Source organism: Electrona antarctica, assembly GCF_951216825.1.
Source record: "Electrona antarctica genome assembly, chromosome: 16".
NCBI classification, from domain to species: Eukaryota; Metazoa; Chordata; class Actinopteri; order Myctophiformes; family Myctophidae; genus Electrona; species Electrona antarctica.
The window spans coordinates 27800896-27822342 of NC_136797.1; the positions used below are offsets into that span (position 1 = coordinate 27800896).

General features: G+C 41.7%; 1 protein-coding gene across 1 annotated transcript in view; it reads left to right on the forward strand.

The window, feature by feature from the left end:
• The window catches only part of arhgap24 (Rho GTPase activating protein 24), a 105694-nt gene that overhangs the window by 21311 nt on the left and 62936 nt on the right, over positions 1 to 21447 (forward strand). Inside the window, exon 3 of the mRNA XM_079525076.1 lies at positions 16320 to 16407. Within this exon, the coding sequence (XP_079381202.1) occupies positions 16320 to 16407 (88 nt within the window). The remainder of the gene's footprint in view (positions 1 to 16319; positions 16408 to 21447) is intronic.

A 21447-nucleotide genomic window follows, 5' to 3' on the forward strand; every position in this document is an offset into this window, starting at 1 on the left:
TAATATAAATTAGAAATCATCTATGCATATATTGTTTGCTGTTTTGCAGAAATGGAAATTTAAAAAAAAGCTCTAAAAATATGTTAAAATATATTTTGTGTAGTTCCAGAATCTATATAGCATTTGGAGATTGTGGAATAGTTGTCTAGCTACGCAAGACTACTACAACACAAACACTCAAGGCCGTTGTTGAACACATAACTCCATAGCATGCAGTCAAAGCACAAAGGCACATAGCTGTAGAACAGGGGTGCCCACACATTTATGACGTGAGATCTACTTTCAAAATGACCAGCTCAACAAGATCTACCCACTGAAAAAATAAGTGTACCATTGCTGAAAATAGTTTAAATATATAATGTACCTGGGGGGGCTTTGGAATAGGGAGGGGGGAGAAATTATGACAGGCAGTTTCTGCTGTCAAAATATGTCCCCCCCGTATTTAACTTAAACGCCCAATGCATTCTCAATGGCAATAGCACAAACTTTGGCATGCTACTACATATTACACCTAGAAACCCCATTCAAACCTATTTAGGTTAATCTTACGGTGGACATCTTTGAAATGTTTCATAGTTTTAGAAATATAGTGTTTTCAAATTTGAGAAATTCACAATGGGGCTCAATGGCAGATATTGGCACGTCAAAAAATTACTTTCACCTAGAAACTCTATTCACACATTTTATAATTCAGCTTACTGTGAAGACACATGCTGGAACTTTTTACTTTGAAATGATTTGTAGTTTCTGATTTATTTAACTTAAACGCCCAATGCATTCTCAATGGCAATAGCACAAACTTTGGCATGCTACTAGTCCTACATACTTACACCTAGAAACCCCATTCAAACCTATTTAGGTTCATCTTACGGTGGACATGTTTGCCTGAAAAGAAATCTTTGAAATGTTTCATAGTTTTAGAAATATAGTGCTTTCAAATTTGAGAAATTCACAATGGGGCTCAATGGCAGATATTGGCACGTCAAAAAAGCACTTTCACCTAGAAACTCCATTCACACATTTTATAATTCAGCTTACTGTGAAGACAAATGCTGGAACTTTTTACTTTGAAATGATTTGTAGTTTCTGAGTTATTTAACTTAAACGCCCAATGCATTCTCAATGGCAATAGCACAAACTTTGGCATGCTACTAGTCCTACAATGTAGAGCCTGGTATACGTTTTGTTTAAACCACCACTGGTGGCCAAATAATTGGCAAACCACTAAGATTGTAATGATAATCTAACATTAATATATATATAAAGTGGGCCCTGATCCAGTAATGGTTGTAAAAAACTGATCTAAAGCCTAATCTATACTTCATCACACATCTGTGAGCATTGCACACAATGAGCAACATGATCACAATAATTGAGGCTTTATACTAAGATGGGTGTTGTATGACTTTTAAAACATGGAAACCTCAGAAAAGAAACAATACAGTGTAGAATTATAGAAACAATATAGAAAGTATCTTTACTTAAATCTGTTCACTCAATATCCTTAAAATAAAACAATACATATTACAAAAAACTGTATATGTTATGCATAACATGGATATTTGCATGTGCTTAGTCTACCGGTAGACTAACCTCATGTAAATAATAAATATATAACATGCTGGGATATTACAAAACAGATGCATCTGGCGAACTTGAGGAGATAAGCAAGACCCAGACAGATTGAGATTAGTTGGCTTGTTTTGACTGCCGTGAACTTGTTTACACTGCACCTTTTAATGAAGGACACGCAGGTAGCGTTTGTCTCAAGTTGCCGTCTCGCTCGGCATGTGTAGACTCTGATCGACCACCCTGGATCCTCACTGCCAAACAACAGAGAGGAGAGCAGCAGAAGGACCTATTCTGGGTCAATTTGCAAGTAGATTTGCACAGTACATGAATGCTAAAATTAAAGATGGAGTGCTGTGATTCCCCCCCCCCCCTAAAACATGACATCGGGTACTATGATTATACTAGGAGGAAGATGTCAGTGTCAAAATTAGGTTTTTATGTGGCCACACCCACCAGTTCATTATACGTTTCATGACATTCATTTTCATGTGTTTTTATCTCTTTATCTCTTTTTTTTTAGGTTTCATGACCTCAATTACACCCACACAACCTGAACTTGATATTCTGTGTTCTAGGGTTTTCTCTGTGTGTTCTGAAGCTTTTTGCGTTGCAATGAAAACAGGCAAAATCCCTCAACAGTGACATCTGCTGGCAAATTCTTATGTCATATATGGGATTTGTGGACTCTTACCTCACAGTCCACAGGCAAATCAGAGCAAGAAAACCCCAGACCACAGAAAATCTACTGAATGTTAAAAGATCTTTTTTTTTTTTTGGGTGCAATTGAGCTCAGAAAACAAACAAAAAATCAGACCAGTCTAAAGTGAGTGGTGCTGTTGGTACCCTAAACATACATCCTTATACTTCCTTTTAAAGTGAGGGAATGGTTTAATTCAGCAAGGCTTAAGTGACTTACTGACGGCTGTAGTGAAGGTAAGGTAAGGATGAAAACAAATACTTGCGACCCTTTAACATGGGTCCCAACCCACTGTTTGGCAAACACTGTATTCATCTATTAATCCATTTTGGCCTGACCTCGAAATTAAATGTTGAATACTGGACTTTTACTTTCAGAGTATATATCTCTACGTTGTGGTATTATTGCTACTTTTAAGTAAACAATAATAATGTGAGCACTTCTTCCAGCACTGCACATTAGGGAGAAGTATCCCAGATATTCATAAGCTCTCTCTCTCTGTGCGTGCGTGCGTGCGTGCGTGCGTGCGTGCGTGCGTTATCCCCTAGACTGCGTGAAAAGAGGAGTTAACGGGCAATTATGGGCACTAGATTTGCCCATAAACCTCAAGTTTAGCGGGCATATACAGTTAACCCTTGACCTGAGATCAGTTGACCTGAGATCAGATTCTAAAAATGTCTTCTACATCCTGACAGTTTTTTGAAAAAGATATGTTTCTATGTCAGTCGTTCTAAATCCTCCAGTTTTTTTAAATCAATATTTTCACGATTTTTCAAAAATAGCAGACCTACAAGCTCGTAGCGCGCCACTCGGTGGCGCGCTATGAGCTTGTAGATCTGCTATTTTTCAATAGCTAAACTATAACATAATGTTCCCGTCCAGAATGGGTTAAAAACACAACACAATCCCTGTACAAACTCAGTGCAGCTCAATTTACTCCACTGAGGGTGATGGACTTATTTCAACATTACACGGTCGACTGACTTCGGGCTATTTCAGTAAGCTTATATCTGAGCAGAGGTCTTTAGAGAGGTACTTCATCTGGAATAAACTAGCCGTTAAAAGTTATAATCATGTGAAGGCGAGGTAAAAATGATTAGACGTAATGTATGCGGCCGTGTAGTGATTAAGGCAATGCATTTATTTAACAACTTTTGTTTGGCTTCTATCTGACAGGGACCTCACCTCAGTCTGAGCTTTGATCTTTGTCCAATGACGTGTGTGTTAAGACATCATCAAAAGAGTATCAACTTCAAAAGGGAGTGTGTTAATGTAGTAACTGCATATCATACAACGGTACAGCATACGGAATGATACAACACTGCGGGGAGAACACCATTGAGAACTGAACACACCTATTTTCACCGGTGCCTAAAGCTGCGTTAAGACCTGAATATATACTGTATATATTCGCCTCGGTTCGTCCCGTTTCAGGTCGCGTCGCGCCCGTTCGCACAATTCTCGTCTTTGCATTGACTTGTATGTAATTGATTGTATGTAATCGCGCCGCTCTAACCATTCAAGTCTGAATGCACTTTTAGGCTCGGCTCACACATTCGAAACACAATGTTTTGTCTCTGTTCTGGGGGGAGAGGGGGGCAGAACAGCTCGCAATTCATTTTCAATGGGATTCACGTGGATTTGACATGACGGTCTTTCTCGATGGGGGGAGGGGATCAGAACGGAGCCATCAAGCAAGGCTGTTTCGTCAAAACCACGTGACTCCCATTGAAAATGAATTGCAAGCTGACTGGCTCCCCACAGAACAGCGACAAAACACCTGTTTCGACAGTGTGAGTGCAGCCTTACCCTTTATCCCTAAGCTTCTTTGTCTTTTTTTACTATTTCGAAAAAGATTGTTTTTATAATGACAGGATTCTGTGCCGTACAAATAGATATATTTCTCTATTTCAACAATCAGTCTCTTCTCTACCACTGCTCAGGTACCCGGATGCATTAAAACATTTTATTAAAATCTATTTCAGTGGCGGTGGCGCCTGGAAATAGAACAGTGGCGGGAAGGTTGGCCAGGCAGCGTGTCTTATTATTGTCTGTATACCCCCCACACAGATGTAGCCACGGTCACTAGTCCAGTACAGTATTATTTTTCCTGTTGCATGCTCTCTGAAATGTGCAGTGTTTGCTTCTGCTCTGAAGTCTGAATGCAATAACTTGTATTTTGGTCCAAGTCTCTATAGTGTCAACATACAGTAGGAAACAAATAATGGAACTTCGAGTTCTAGTTCTTTGCTATAATTTACTGAACGTGAAGGTAACCAAATTTGTTAGCCTTTCTCATGGCACTTTGTTCTGTTTATTCTCTATGAAAAGGTATTCATTATCATTAGGCCCGTACGCCTTCAACTACCTGAGGAGCAGTCCACTCCATTATGCGTTGACGTTTTCCATCCTTTGGCCTAGTTCTGAAAGGATGCCAACATAAATTCCCCATGCTTTTCAGTAAAACTATAACTTTTTGCCTGCAATGGAAAACTGTAATGAAACTAGGTCAGGCACAGAACAGTTTGTTCAAAGTTCTTAAATCTCTGTAACCTGCAAAGTAGAGCATTGTGGAACACACAAAAGACCAACGAGAACAAGCTAACCAGACAGAATACACGCTAACTAGTCTATCAGAGAGAGAGAGAGATCTCAGCCTGTACGGTAAAACACTGATACCTAAGCTCAGGATATCTGAGTCAATATGGATGAACTTTCTATAGTTTCTATAGAGTTGTGATATCAGCACACTATCAGACAGACCAGACAGACCAGACAGACAGACAGACAGACAGACAGACAGACAGACAGACAGACTACAAGATCAGCAAAAGGTGTTGATGCTTGACGGAGAACTATTTTTAGACTTGCAATTAATTACTGCTCTCATATGATGTGATGTCTCCATTCGTTATGTACCTCATTAGCCTAATTGCTGACTGCCACGGGAGCAGGGACATCTGCCCTTCTATTTTGCCAATAAGAATATCACACATAAGCCATGGCACTGGCAGCTCAGAAATGGACAGTCACAAATAAACTAATCCCAGAGACTGAACTCAAACGACAAGGAAATATACGCACGCACGCACGCACGCACGCACGCACGCACGCACGCACGCACGCACGCACGCACGCACGCACGCACGCACGCACGCACGCACGCACGCACGCGCACGCACGCACGCACGCACGCACGCACGCACGCAGCCACGCACACACGCACGCACGCACGCACGCACGCACGCACGCACGCACGCACGCACGCACGCACACACACACACACACACGCGTGTGTAGTTCTATAGTACAGTAGCTCTGTACAGTAGCTACTTTGAAATAGACAGCCCTTAACAGAGCCATGCTGTATAGAGCGCCAAAGTCCTGATGTCACTCGCTCATCCCCTGGTTCCAAGGGGTTCGCAGAAGTTTTTCTCTATGGAGAATAACATTGGGTCATCTTAAAATCATCTCATATAAGAATTGCGGTCATAAACAAACTGTCTCTGCGATATTGTCGGGAAGTGTCTGTATCGTCAGACTCATATTTCTCATATAGTTTGTCTCTAGGCGGACATTTTACTAATACGGCAACAGTAACATTAGCGTTTTCTCGCAGTCAATTCATTCTTCATATCCATATGAGTGAAACCGGCGGGATGATTTCTTTCTTTTTCAAACAAAGGCGATCCTATGGGGATTATAATACAAATAAAAAAGTACACAAACCTTAGACTTAGCGCCCTCTAGCGATATTGACGGTGCTCTATTGTGTAAAGATGTCGAGAGATGTTTTACTTTCAGTATATTGGATTGACAGGCAGTTTTGGGACCCTCAGAGCTATACCCAGCCCCTCAGAGCCACCAGGACCCTCAGAGTCACGGCTGGAATGTCAGGAATGGGAGCGGTAGGGGAGGTGAAGGGTCACTGAAGCGTGCGTAGAGCGCCGCACGTGTGGGTTTGGCATGAACATGCTGTCTGCATGCCCCAACACGCTTACACACACACACACACACACACACACACACACACACACACACACACACACACACACACCCACACACACACACGCTCTCAGCGTCAACTGTAGTCATAAAACAAAGGCTACACTTATCCAGTGGTGGATGTGATCTGATTATTGTAATTCAGACCACTTTCCATTTTATGCTCATGGTAATAGGGTGAATAATATACTGGGAGAGTATTATTACTAAATGAATACAGGGAGCTCATTTGTTTCTAGCCCTGAAACATGACTGTCATATCATGACAGTCGTGGCGGAACTTCAACCTGTTTTTTGCACTTCCTCCACATCTACATAAGCGTTCAGATTTCAAATATAAAGTGCTTCCCCCCCCTGGCCAAGGATGTTACAATTCGGGTGGGTACACGAGTTCGGGTTTTATTGAACAATACGGAAGATACGGGTACTTATAACCGCCCGAGGAGAATTGTAACATCCGTGGCCATGGGATCTGAAATCTGAACGTTTATGTAGATGCGTGGGTTAGGTTGCAAAAAACAGGTTGAAGTTCCACCATTTGTGGCAGCGGTGGCCGAACGGATTGCGGATACCGGAAGGTCGCCAGTTCGAATCAGCGGTCCGACACGTTCAAATTACCACCGCTGAAGTGCCCTTGAACAAGGCATTGAACCACTACGATGAAATGTTCTATGAGCAGGGCCTGGCTGGAAACAAGTTCTTGAGCTTAGCCCAGATACCCTGGGTAAATATAGTAATAATTTCATTTCATTTCATGATGCTCGTGACGGACGAGCATGAATTAAACAAACTGCAGTACTTTGACCTTAAAGGACCACTTCACCACTTTTCAACCCATCTTAATTGGTCCTCACTAATAATCATGATACAATGGCACAATTTTTTTCTACTCAGTCTGCTTCTCATAGAAGGACGGTGGGCAGTTCAGAAACCCGTCCAAAAATATTGTTTAAAAAAAATCTGCCTAACAATGATGTCACTATATCATCGTTAGGCAGATTTTTTTTAAACAATTTTTTTTACAAAAATGTTTAGATTTGTATTATCGTGAGAACGATGGCTTCCATTTTCGCATTGCAACTTTTCAGGACTAGAAAGCCTGCAGTTTCTAATAGCTTGGATTTCCCATTGATGATGTCACTGGTGGACGGGTTTCTGAACTGCCCACAGTCCTCCTATGAGACACAGACTGAGTAGAAAAAAATGGTAGCCATTTTATCATGATTATTAGTGAGGACTAGTATATGAAGATAGGTTGAAAAGTGGCGAAGTGGTCCTTTAATGAACAGTGCAAATCCATGAATAATATCCATTCAAAAAAATATATAATATATAAATAATTTATTTTTTGATGTATCTCAAAGGGTGACCACGCCTAGAAGTGAAGGAGTTGTGGAGAAAATCTATTTAACTTGGTCAGATATATAGTAGATAGATAATGGAACCTATAGATTAACGACATTCCTGAACCACTGCACTTCATACAGGTCATAAACTATTGCACTTGTTTTAATGACTAACAGGCTCCATGGTAGGACAGATGACAGCAGGATTCTTGGATTAACAAGCACTTGTTTTTCCATTTTATGCGTTACGGAATCATACGCAGCTTGCCATGGTGCCTTTCTATTTCTTAAAAAAGTATGCAGAGTAAGTTTGGCCAGGATAAAGTAGGATATAGTCTTACAACTACCATACACTGGTTGTACTGTGTACACGCACACACGCACATACAGTCATACACAGAGTCTTGGACATGATAATAATGCAGGTAGCAATGATGTCCTGTGCCTGGGCCCTGTAACAAAAAGGCAGCGAGGTACAGAGCTTATATAAGATACAGGTTAGATACATACAGTAAATTAAAAAATATATATTTTAAACATTTGCAAAAATAGCTGATCTACAAGTTCACCAATGCGTCGCTATTTACAACGGTTATTTTAGATATTTTTGAAATAGAGAGCTTAAGTGTTTAACCCATTTTGGTGTTTTAAACATAATGTTATAATTTAGCTATTGAAAAATAGCAGATCTACAAGCTCATAGCGCGCCACCGAGTGGCGCGCTATGAACTTGTAGGTCTGCTATTTTTGAAAAATCGTTCAAATGTGCCTCAAATCTTTCAGAAAATTTTCATGATTTAGAAAACTTTTTTTTAAAAATTTGTTTCAAAAAAATGGGTTAATTCATTTTGGGTTCCAGAAAGAGACACCAAATGTCTATTTTGGGCCTCGAGCTGAAAATGTTTGGGAGAGAAAAAGCTCTCAGAAGCCAGTGACGTAATGACGCCTTTCTATTCTTAAAGGTAAAACCCATCTATCTTTCATGTGGGCCAGACACCCACGCCATAACACAGCACTAACCTCAGCCACTAGGACACTACAGCATGCAGGAACATACATACGATACTGTAGCAACCTTGGAACCAGGTATGTGATGTCATGTATCACAGCCACTGGGGGAAAGTGGTCTTCTGATTCTTATACAAGTTACTTGTTCAAAATAAAAGCTTAGTCTTAGCATATAAATAAACACATTGGATCCTAACGACAGCGACGGGTATACTCGTCATATAAATTAATTACGCAGAGCACGCATGTACGAGTAGGCTCGTCTTGAGGCGTTTGATATCACTATAAGATTGCCTCGCTGTGTTTCATTTTTGGAACCGCACCGGTTGCTATGCACGGTTGCTAGCCCCCCCCACCCGCACTGTTTCTGTATGACCCAACCACATTAGCAAGTAACAGTATTCATTATGTAGAATGTCTATTTCAGAATCATATTCATGCAATTGGACTATGATCCACTTTCTATACTTCACGCCGTATTGTGAGCTGTACATTTTTGACAAATTGGGAATATTTTCAATTAATAATTTGTATCAGCAAAGTAACTAAAGCCGTAACCAAAAATGTAGTGTAGTAAAAAGTACATATGCCTCTGAGATGTAGTGGAATAGAAGTATAAACTATCAAGACATGGAAATAAGTCAAAGCACCATCAAATTGCAAATTAGTTACAAAACCACTGATCACAACCGCAAGCAATTCTCTGAGAGTTTTCCCATCACTATCTTGCCTGGAGAGAGACTTCCCAGAACTGACCCTTACAGGCCTTAAATAACTGGTGACTGGGATGCTACAGTAGCTTTCTGTCTGTGCTAATGAGCCCAGTAGTAAACCATCCAAAGCAGTGGGGGGTGTCCCTATGTCTGACCCTCCTGACAGCCCTGAGCAACGTCCCCAGGAGCGTCTCCTTGACGACGAGGCTACCGGGCAATGCGGGCATAGATGTGACTTTGCCTTCTTCTGTGGCCAAGCTTTTTAACTCGTGTGTTTTTCGATCTTCCGTATGTCTTTCTTTAGAAACATGGCACAGTGTAATTATACAGCGAAAATGTTATTGCCAGATTTAACAACAACAGAAATACGGAAATCATCAAATTACAGAGGTGGAAAGTAACTTAAGTACATGGTATTTGTTTTTAGTACTTTACTTAAGTATTTCCATTTTGGCATTCTTGACAGCTTTAGTTACTTTAGCAGATTTAGATTTTTAGTCAAAACAAACATTAACCATTTCATGGCTATTTGTTAATTAACGTTAACAACTATTCGCAAATAGCTGATAATCAAGCTTGTGAGCTTGTAGATCTGTCACATTGTTTGGACAAATCTTAGTACTTTTACTTTGGTACTTTTAAGTATATGTTAATGCAGATACTTTACAATACATGCCTTTTTTTTCTTAGTACTTCTTCCACCACTGTCAAATTGTAACAATTATTTTTCTTCCCCTGTGTTGAGTCAGGCCACACTAATTTAAAGTACATTTTGCTCTGCTTGAGGTTGGGTTTGTCTGGAGAAAACAACAGGCAGCCAGGGTTAAGATGACATTATGCAGTGGCTGTAGCTATGAGGCAAAGACATGGAGCTACAGTGGCGTTGTGGTTTTACAACTGCTGTGGCTACACTGACTTTGAGAAAAGGTCCACCTTGCACTCAATTACATACATGCAGTGAAACATAAACACACCCTATCCAGCACGTGCGCACACAAAGCACACACGCACGCACGGGTCGCACGCACGCGCACACACACACACGCACACACACACACACACACACAATTACATAATGGTATATGCATGTGCATACATCTTGGCTCCGCAGTTGCCAGGGGTGTTAACGAACAACACAACATTTTATATGTTTTATAGGGTGATGTCATCATGGCAATCTAGTGAGTGACTGGGCTTGCAGCTGCTGGGCAGAATAAGTATCTTGCAGTGTAACCGCATGGCAAACTCATTATATGCACGCTGCACCCAGACACACGATATTGTATACATACAGCATATAGTTTACAGTGTATACACAGGAAGTAAACAGAGAGTATAAGAATTACTCGCCTTATATCTTTTTGGTCCATGTCCCACTCTGTACCCAGAGGCGATAGGGGGGGGGGGGGGGGGCGTGTATACACACACTAGACCTTTTATCATTGGGAAAATACTTGTTAATGTTGTTTCTGTTTGTCTGGAGACCTTGATGCAAAGCAGACCGTGTTGCTGAGGGGCCACATCAAACAAGCTCTTTCCCTTCCAACACTCATCCACGCTGGGGTCAGTCTGGACCCTCTTTATGAGTCATGTTAATGCACTTCACCTGGGGGCCTTAGTAGGGGCCGACCCATGTATGGGTTTGGCCAATATATCGGCCATTATTTGCCTTTTTTGATGACATCGGTAGGCCTATTGGCAATTATGCAGCTGATGTGTCTTGATTTTTTTTTAACCACTTTCAGATGATCTGATCACATATTTTCGAGGAAAGTTTAATCAACTCTAAATGATTTAGCTATTTTTGCTATTTTCAAAAAAACTTAAATCAAATCAATGTTTTTTGGGCTCGATCTTCTATGTTTCGACAAAATATAGTTCAAAAAACGTCAGCAATCGGTAGCCCAGGACTCTCCAACATCGGCATCAGGTCCCAAAATCTGGCATCGGCCCGGGCTCTTATTTCCACACTTGTGCGTGTTGGGGTCAGTCTGAAGCATCTTTATGGGTCTTTTTTTAATGCACTTCATCTGCTGGGGCCTCAGGTAGGGTTTCCACTTCCTGGTTGTCACAGTCATGGCTCATTAAAGAAGCCTCTCTCAGCAGGAAGGAAAGCTTACATCCTGGTAACGTTTATGGGTCCTTTATGCAGAGATATATGTCACATATTGTATACATTTGAACTAACCTGCAGATACGGGTCATTTTTTAATACAGAACAGATGGTGGTGGTGGGTGCACACTGCACAGTAGCATTATGGGTGCTGTATTTTTGGTTATTCTTATTTTATGTATTGTTATTATTATTAAATGTGAGAGTAATCATTGCTAGAGTATAGAGTTTGTTCGGTAACTCCAGCGCTTTAGTAAACAGAAATTCATTTTTCAGGTGGGTCACCAAGGGAATTTCATCCAATCAGGAGAGATAACCCATTCATCAGCTTCAGTCATTTTATAGGGCTCTGGCTGGTTCCAATTCTGTTACTTTCTTTGTGTCATCACTTCCACTTCCACTTGTTTATCCTGCATCCTGCATGAGTTATCCCTCCTGATTGGATTAAATTGGTACCCTGAACTGAAAATAGATTACTTTCTGTTTATTGTAGAGCCGGAGAGATCGTTACTGAAAAGAACACTCCATAGCAATGAATACTATCAATATAGACATATTTAACCAAATAATATCACTTAGAGTACCTTTTATTTAGGTACTGTAAAAAAGAAAAACACATACAAGTGAGTAGCACCCAAGGGGGCAGGCAGACTTTCCAACGTTGAAGCTCTGGGTCCTAGTGGTAGGAGGAGGGACTACAGGCGGACCCGTGGATTCATGACCGGGAAACCCCGTGCAGCTGGGCTTTAACGTTGAGCGCTCAGTTGCCCTACGTCACTCAGGACCTCAAAGTTGAGGTCCTGGGAGGGACTTCCGGCAGTCTTCCGGGTGCTTCAAAACGCCACTGAGCAACTTCCACTGACATGAATAGCTGGGGGGCGGAGCTTCGCGCCAGTTCAGTCTCTATTATATATATACTCTATGGTAGCACCACACATATTATTTCAGCCAGGCTGATGAATCTCTAAACAAAAGGACCGTCTTTGGTGATTGGCTTATAATGAAACAAAGATGTGCTTAATTTTGGCACACGTTTGCACTTGGGAAAGAAGACGTGAGGGCGTGGGTTTATGCATCCGGATAGAATTGCTAATTGAGTGTGTTGCACACGCAGACACACACACACACACGCACGCGCGTACGTACACACACGCACGCACACACACACACACACACACACACTCACACTTTCACATGTTCACAGAGATAATGTCCCATATATGGGACTTAGCTGTAGGAGTGGGGAATTTCACATTATAACTGGTAACACAATCTCTGGTAATATAATATAATCTCAAGTCAGTATTTTAATGGAGTGTGTGTGTGTGTGTGTGTGTGTGTGTGTGTGTGTGTGTGTGTGTGTGTGTGTGTGTGTGTGTGTGTGTGTGTGTGTGTGTGTGTGTGTGTGTGTGTGTGTGTGTGTGTGTGTGTGTGTGTGTGTGTGTGTGTGTGTGTGTGTGTGTGTGTGTGTGTGTGTGTGTGTGTGTGTGTGTGTGTGTGTGTGTGTGTGTGTGTGTGTGTACGTGTGTGTGTGGTGATGCTGCTCGCCCAGTGGGGTCAGTGGTTATAGATCTGTTCAGGTAACGAGGCAGCCTGTCGCCACCTGTAACACAAAACGTCTCCAAAGAGGGTCTCTAAAAATAAAACCCTGTTGCAGCAGCTTGGACGATATGAGGTTGGGCTTTTTTGTGTGCTTCTGTTGTCGGTGACTCTGAACCTTAGTCAATTTCATGGACGCTCAGTTGGCGCCGGGTCCATTTGGTTCCATTTGTGCACTTAACCTGGGCGGGAACCTATTTTGGTGTTCTAACCCTTCTGGACGGGAACACCCCTCTTGGGGTTCTGTACAGTATGTACAGTATTAAAAAATGTAAACATTTTGATGCTGCTGAAATAATTGAAGTTTTTCAGAAAACTTGGGTCAGGATTTAGAAGCGTTTTTAGAATCGGCCTCAGTCCAAAATGGGTTAAAATTGTAACACAAATAACAATCCATTTCATTCCAAACTATCAATCGTTTAGCTGGGGACCCCCTGGAACCACCTCGCGAACACCTGGGGGTCCACAGAGTACTCCACATTGAGAATCGGTGATTCAAGTGAATGAATGCTGAACCAATTTTAACGTATGTGATTCAAGACAATAGATTATGCAAACTCTTGCCTCATTATGAAATAGAGAAAATGCTTACAATAGGGAATGTAAACGGAAGAGTTAGTCAATGCACAATCTTTCATGGCCACATACAGTACACACACACACACACACACACACACACACACACACACACACACACACACACACACACACACGCGCACGCACACACAATCCATGCACAGTCAAATGCATGCCACGTCAACTTGTGACAGCCCACCATAGCAGACGGACGCTCCAAAGGGACGGCTAGACTGCAGCAGACATCTATCCTGTGGAAACTATTAATAGGCAGCAAGGTTGTCGTGGTGATAGGGGAGCATGCTGATGCTGATACTATTTAAAGCAGGAGGGAGCTGCTGGCCTTTAGTGTCACGTCGCTGATCTATTGCCTCTGCCCAGGCGGAGATGTGTCTACCCCCGCCGTAGCACTGCCTCTTTGCCACGTGACCACTCAGCTCTGTCATTCACAAACACCCAAATACAGTGGGTTTGAGAGGATTTGTTTTCAGATTTTCAAAATGTTTTGAATATAGCGGAACAATTCAATATCGAATGCTTAATCCATTCTAGACGGGAACCCCTTTTGGTGTTTTTACTAAGCATTATGTTATACTTTAGCTATTGAAAAATAGCAGATCTACAAGCTCGTAGCGCGCCACCGAGTGGCGCGCTACGAGCTTGTAGGTCTGCTATTTTTTTTAAATCGTGAAAATGCGGCACAAATCTTTGAATATATATTCTTTCAGAGGACTTTTTTTTTATTTCGACGTCAGTCCTAAATGGGTTAAACTGTTCCTCGTTTTGCTGGGGACCCCCTGGAACCCCCTCAAGGACCTGTGGGGGTCCCCTGGACCCCACTTTGAGAACCACTGCCCCAAGGGATGTGGACACGACGATGAGACTGGCTGGCAGCCTGTGTCGTACGTCACATGCTGAATGCTAAATGCGTGCATTTACTTGCACTGGTCAATGAGAAACTATAAAAGGTGCTCCTCGGAGCGCTACCTCTGCCAGGTCAGGTAGTAGGTTATTGTGAGCCATCAATGTTCAGGTTGGGAAATAGAAGGTTCCCAGGTTCCTCCCAGTTAGTATCGAAGTGTCCTTGAGTAAGACACTGAACCTCTGACTGCTCCTGATGAGCAGGTTGATGCCTTGCCATGCTTGCCATGGTTGTGTGAGTGTATGCGAATGGGCGAATGTTAAGCGCTTTGGATAATGGCGCAATATAAATGCACCATTTCAAGGCCATAAATACGTGTGTGTACCGGTATTATTATGGCAGAATTATCCTTCTGCCATGTTGCACATTTCTGTGATATATGTCGGAAACATGCAATTTAGCACAATGATATAAATTATTGCTTCCCAAGAAACATAACCTCGATTGGCCAGATTGATGATGCAAAGAATCATCTGTGAAAATAAATCAAATAAATCAACTCGCTTGAGAGCCCAGTAAATTTGAATTGCTATTTTGGAATACCCTTCAAAAGTTTATTCAAAGCCACCAAAAGCACTACTTGAAATATCCCAGCGTTAGCAGTCACCTGAATTGAAAGATTATTACTGGGACTTTGAAGTTTGCTTTGAAGTGGGCATAATTGGAAGCTTCTTTTAACATGTTTTGAGCGGGAACCCCTTTTGGTGGTTACATACATTATGTTATAATTTAGCTATTGAAAAATAGCAGATCTACAAGCTCATAGCGCGCCACCGAGTGGCGCGCTATGAACTTGTGGGTCTGCTATTTTTGAAAAATCGTTAAAATGTGCCTCAAATCTTTCAGAAAATTGTCATGATTTAGAAAACGTTTTTTTTTTTTTTTAAATGTTGACGTCAGGCCTGAATGGGTTAACATGTTTTGGCAGCTGCATCCATGCTTTACAGATCTGCTTTAACCCATTCAGGCCTGACGTCGAAATTTAAAAAAAAAACAAGTTTTCTAAATCATGACAATTTTCGGAAAGAAAAAGGCACATTTTAACGATTTTTCAAAAATAGCAGACCTACAAGTTCATAGCGCGCCACTCGGTGGCGCGCTATGAGCTTGTAGATCTGCTATTTTTCAATAGCTAAATTATAACATAATGTTTAAAACACCAAAACGGGTTCCCGCCCCAAAATGGGTTAATGGTTAATGTGGTTAAACGCTAACGTGACATGGATGTGTTCCAGGTCTCAATGGGTTAAAGCTACAGTTTGTGTGTTTTATGTCTCTCTCCCAATGGTGAAAGGTAATTGCAACAATGTCCCAACTGCAATAAAAGACGATTTTTATTGATATTGTCGACCAGTAAGTGTCCTTCTGTCTACCCATTCAGATATGCCGCACATGGTATAATGTATGGTTGAAAAGTCCCTTTAAAACTTGGTGTTGGCTACCTTTATGTGTGGTGGTGAAATCAAAATCATCAAAGGTGGGCTACTGTACGTGATAGGAATGTGTATTTCAGTTCAAACTTCAAAGCGATGCTAGTCTAATAATGAATAATTAGGTAATACCGTAATAGTTGTCCAAATGGGCTTCAACTCTTTTTTTTTTATCATAAATTATTTTTATGCATTTATCATATGAAAATAGTTCATGTAAACCTCAAAGAAGTGTTGAATATGTTCTTCCTGCTGCGTGTTTTGTTTTAAATAGGTGTCTGGGAGGCCTCTGGTGATTTCTGTTTGCTTAATCGTTTTTGTTGTTTTGTTTTCTCCAGGGAGCTATTCTCTTACCTGGAAACAAAGTCACAGAACATCCGACCACTGGGGATGAAGGTGGAAAATTTCTCTTTGAGGTCATTCCAGGTAAGAAAAATTAACACGCACGCACACACACACTTACACACACGTCCCACCACTCCCCCACAAACACACAACACTAAAACCTAGAGTACACAACCCCCTCATGTATGTACAGATATAGGCTGTCCGGAAAGGGTGGGGTGGGGGAGTGTGGGCGGCTTTTCCCAAGCAGAGCAATTCAGAGAATGTGAGTGTTTGGAATGAACACACAGCTGTACATGAGTTGGGCCAAGGACCAATCGATCCACGTGAAACCTTAGAGAGAGGCAGCGGATGTGAGCGATGACCCCTAAACCCTCGCATTTTATCCCTCTTCCTTTTATCTGCTGTGTTAAACCCAGCAGTTCCTCTCAAGAGAAACTGAACCACTTAGACCATCTATACTTATATTAAACGCAACCTGAGTTGGCTCGGTACTTGTTTTGGCTCTTGTTTCCCTCTACACAGTATCTCTTTGTGGGGAAAAAAAGCCAATTCTACAAGCTCATTGAGAGTAGATTGGCCTGATTTCCCCTCACTGTATATGTTTCTTTTCCCTTTTTACCCTTTTTACCTCCTTTATGATGAATTCCTGTTCTGTCTATAGAAGTGTCTATTTGTACGTCTCTAAATGTTTTGATGATTTGAACATGGTGGACCCTATTGGAAACAAGTGTAATGCTTAATTGGGTCGTCCACTCACAGTTAACAGCCTTTGTATTGAGTTTGTGCTTGAAATGTACTGTAATTCTGCAAACTGTTAATAAATTCTTCAATCAATCAATCAATTGGCTATTTTCAACGAATGCTGCTCCCAGAATAGGGATGCTAAGGTTCAAGTGGTAAAATGTTGCCTCAAGATATCATCTCTCTTTGTGATACTGCCTGTGATACTGCCTGTGATACTGCCCGATTTAGGTTTTTGTCAGTATTTATCAATAAAACATATCCACATGACTGCCCAGTGCAGCCCAAAGTTCTGCAAGACCTTGTGATGTTTGGCTAGAGTCATCAGGGCTTTGCTGCTCGCTCGGTTACAGGAATGTTTCCTTTCTGGTTCCCATACCTTTGGTGGTTATCTAATCATTTACACCAGTGGTTCCCAAACTTTTTAAGCCGGTGATCCAAAAGAGAAATGATACATTCCCCCGGCACCCAAGTTAGTGAAAGTAACAGATCTACAAGCTCAGAATGTGCCGCCGCGTTGTGAGCTTGTAGATTGGCTATTTTCACTTCTTCTTAAACATTTGTTTTCTAATTTATGGAATTTCTTAGATTGTTCTTTTATTTATTTAAGAAATGTTATTTTTTAATGTTTGAAATTATAATAATTAAAAATAAACTGTAGGAAACAAAAAAATTAAGGGACCCATAAAAATGTGTCCGCGACCCACAAATGGGTCCCGACCCACGACAAACAGTGATGCACCGCTCAGTGTTTGAGTGTTCCTTGTTGTTATGGTAACGTTACACTCTCACAGTTGTTGTCTGGATTCTGTGGAATCACGTTAGTCAATAATTATGAAATAATTAAATCTATCAACAATACGTAGTTCATCATTGTCAACGTGTGTGTGTGTGCGTGTGTGCGTGTGCGTGTGCACGTGCGCGTGCCATTTCTACATTTTGTAAGGGCAGCTACACTACTGCATCTGTAGTACTAGCAAGTAGGACATGGTCAGTATTCTGCTGTGAACTTTGTTCAGATGCAGTACATGCAGACATTTGTCCCATTGTTCCTCAAAATGCCACACTTTGATGTACTGGCAAAATGTGGTATTTCAGTGTAAATCATCAGGCATCATGAGAGGCTTCTTCAATTAAATTGAGGCTACACAATTATTTAAACCCTTCTTTTTTTGGACAATGTGTTTTTAAAACATCGAGAGTCACCCCGCAAGCACGCTGCTAACTGGAAATTGACCAGGTAGCATTTTGGGATTTGTTTTAGGAACTCTTTTAGGAATACTCATCTACAGTATTTTCAAAAAGTTCATTGTCTCGGTCTAAGGCTATAAACTAAGACCTCCCTGTAAAGGTGAAGTGAAAGTCTCTTGACTTGCAAATACTCACACCTAAAATAGCTTCAGTTGCTGCCAACTGAACATTTTTAGGTTCCTCTTTCTAACACGTGTTTAGAAAGTATTGACCCATTGCAGTTTTGTTTTTCACAATGGTGGACAATAACAAAGTGAGACTACCTTTCTAGGAAGGGAAAATGTACATTATGAATTAACCACTTAAGCCCGATTTGAAACGTAGTCAAAGTAACAGATCTACAAGTTCACAATGCATTGCAATGGGATGCATTTTTCACCATTATGTTTTACCATAATGTTGCCTTTCCTGGCTGTGCCCTGGGTTGGCTCCCATAGTGTCAGTTTGCTTGCCTCTAGTTCCGGGTGCCTAACGCAGTGCCCTGCCAGCCTCATCCTTCTCTCTCTGACTTTGTCTGTGACCCGTGGTATATCCCCATTGAGGACCACGTTTCTGAATGTGGTCTGTCCATGTGACACCGCCTAGTGCCATTCGGAGCATTCTTGTGTAGACTCCATCCAAGGCCCTTTCCTTGTTGTGCTTTGAGGGTCTGTGTCTCAACTCCATACAGCATTACTGACTCCACAGGAGCTACAAACAGCCGCCTCTTGAGGTCTTCTCCCATGTAATAACGCTTGAGAATGAAGAACTAGTTCTGTTTGAGTAATTTTATTGGACATGAGTGCCTACGAGAGCTGCTGACAACACCCACATTAAATTATCATTTGGTTGTTGACTTCACCCCCAGACTCCTTACCTTACCAAAGTCAATAACAAATGTCTGTCAAATTCTCAAATATATTTTGATGGATTTGGAAACCCCTTCTAATTAAATAATGATCTGTAATAACCCTGGATAAATTACCCCTTTGTCATCCCATGTATGCTTCTATGTGTTGTATGCAGAACAGGTAGCTTGCAGTTAACTTTGAATTCCACTTGTTCCCTGCTGGGTACAATAACAAAACAAACAAAAAAATAGTGCCGCAGCACCATCTGTCATTGTCGCCCGTGTTATTCTGTACTGTGAAAGGAGCCTCTGTGCTCATTAGACAAGGAGGTGCAGTTCATATTCAGGTCTAATTAGTGGTAAACAAAGCATAGTCACAGAGGGAAGCATTGGATGAGCTCATAAATATCATGAACTATCATATCACAACTACTGAACCAGTACCCCAAATATCCATGGGACACCTTCCTCGTACTGCATTGCAGACCCACAGATGGGGGATGTCCATCATTTGCCCCACAGTAAAACCCTGCAAATGTCATGGCAGCGACCGATATTGACATGAAATACTACCATGCACACAGGTTTTACCAATACACCTAAGGCTCTGTTCCATTTAGTGTAGCAGAGTCTTTCCATGAGCCAAAGTGCACAATAGCAGCACCCTGACTCTAACCTTCATGGGACACAATATGGCCACAGCAGCCTTGAGGGTCCCTAGGTGTTCCCAGGCCAGCGCAGATATAATCGCTGCACCTGGTCCTTGGTCTGCCCCGTGGCCTCTCCCCACCGAGCTGGGCATGCCCCAAGGACCTCAACTACTCCTTTCTACATAAAGGAGCCACGGCTCTACTCCGAGTCTCTCATGGATGACTGAGCTTCTCACTTTATTCCTAAGGGAGATGCCACCCTCCTGTGAAAACCCATTTGAGTAGGAATGAAGATTGACCAGTAGATAGAGTGCTTCGCCTTTTATTGTTTTTGCTATAATACAAGTATGTTAGCCAACTGGTTGCCTAACATTGTTAATGACTAAACCATTACTTCACTCACTGGAACCAAAGACCTTTATGAGTTTCAGTGGTGGGAGCCTGCCTGCATCCAGATAACACTTCAATTTCCATCAGGCAAAACAGTACTTTACCAAAGCAAAGGATGTGAGGACAGCTGACACATGTAGTGAAGGTAAGGGTGTGGCTGATCCTAAACGGCCTGTTCACCAGGTCAGGAATCAAATCATACAAGCAACCAGGCTTAAGGGGACAGATCATCCTAGTGGCAACTGGCAAGAAGCTTCTGGCTCAGCTGTTTATTAACCACATTATACAGTTGGGTGCCACCGATATTGTCCCTTATCATTTGACCCATTTAGGCCTGACCTCAAAATTTAAAAAAATCCTTCTAAATCCTCCAGTTTTCTGAAATAAATATTTTCACGATTTTTTAAAAATAGCAGACCTACAAGCTCGTAGCGCGCCACTCGGTGGCGCGATATGAGCTTGTAGATCTGCTATTTTTCAATAGCTAAATGATAACATAATGTTTAAAACACCAAAAGGGGTTCCCGCCCCAAAATGGGTTAACTGTCCTTTTGCGCAGATCACGCAAACCTCAGCAAAAAGAAAAGGACAATATCGATGGCCTGTAGCAGTCTATATGTTTGACAGTGTAAAACGCTACAGTATGTGGTTCATGACTCATTCCTGGCATGCATGTAGCTACCACTGACAAGACTGAGGTCATGTCTTCTGTGTGTTTTGGGGGATTTGGGGCTTAAGCAACTTCAGGCACAGTTTCTCCAATTTTGACTACACTTTATGACTCCTCTTCTCACAGACTACACTTCCCATGGATACTCTTCCCATACATTTGTAGTCCACTAACTAAATAGTAGTCACATGACTACTATACGATTGCTTTTATATCACATAGCCGATCTACACGCTCACAATGTGTCGCAGCACAACATATTATGAGCTTGCAGATCCGCTATTTAGTTGTAACACAACATTTGTGTTCGACGGATGTTTTGAAGCATACATTTTCGGAACATTTGAGGTTGTAAGCAGTTAACCCAGCCACTGGCTGCAGCGTAGTTAACCCAGCCACTGGCTGCAGCGTGGGGCGAGGCAGCATATCGTGAGTTGCTCGTTCATAAGCATATACACTCATCTGTGTCCCAAAGTTTTCTTCACTTTTCCAGTTCATTCAATGTGTGAAAGACTGCTTTGGCCCAAACCTCTAGCTTCTTCCTGGCAGAGTATCTGTTCCACTACAAATTTCCTCTTTTCTGTGGG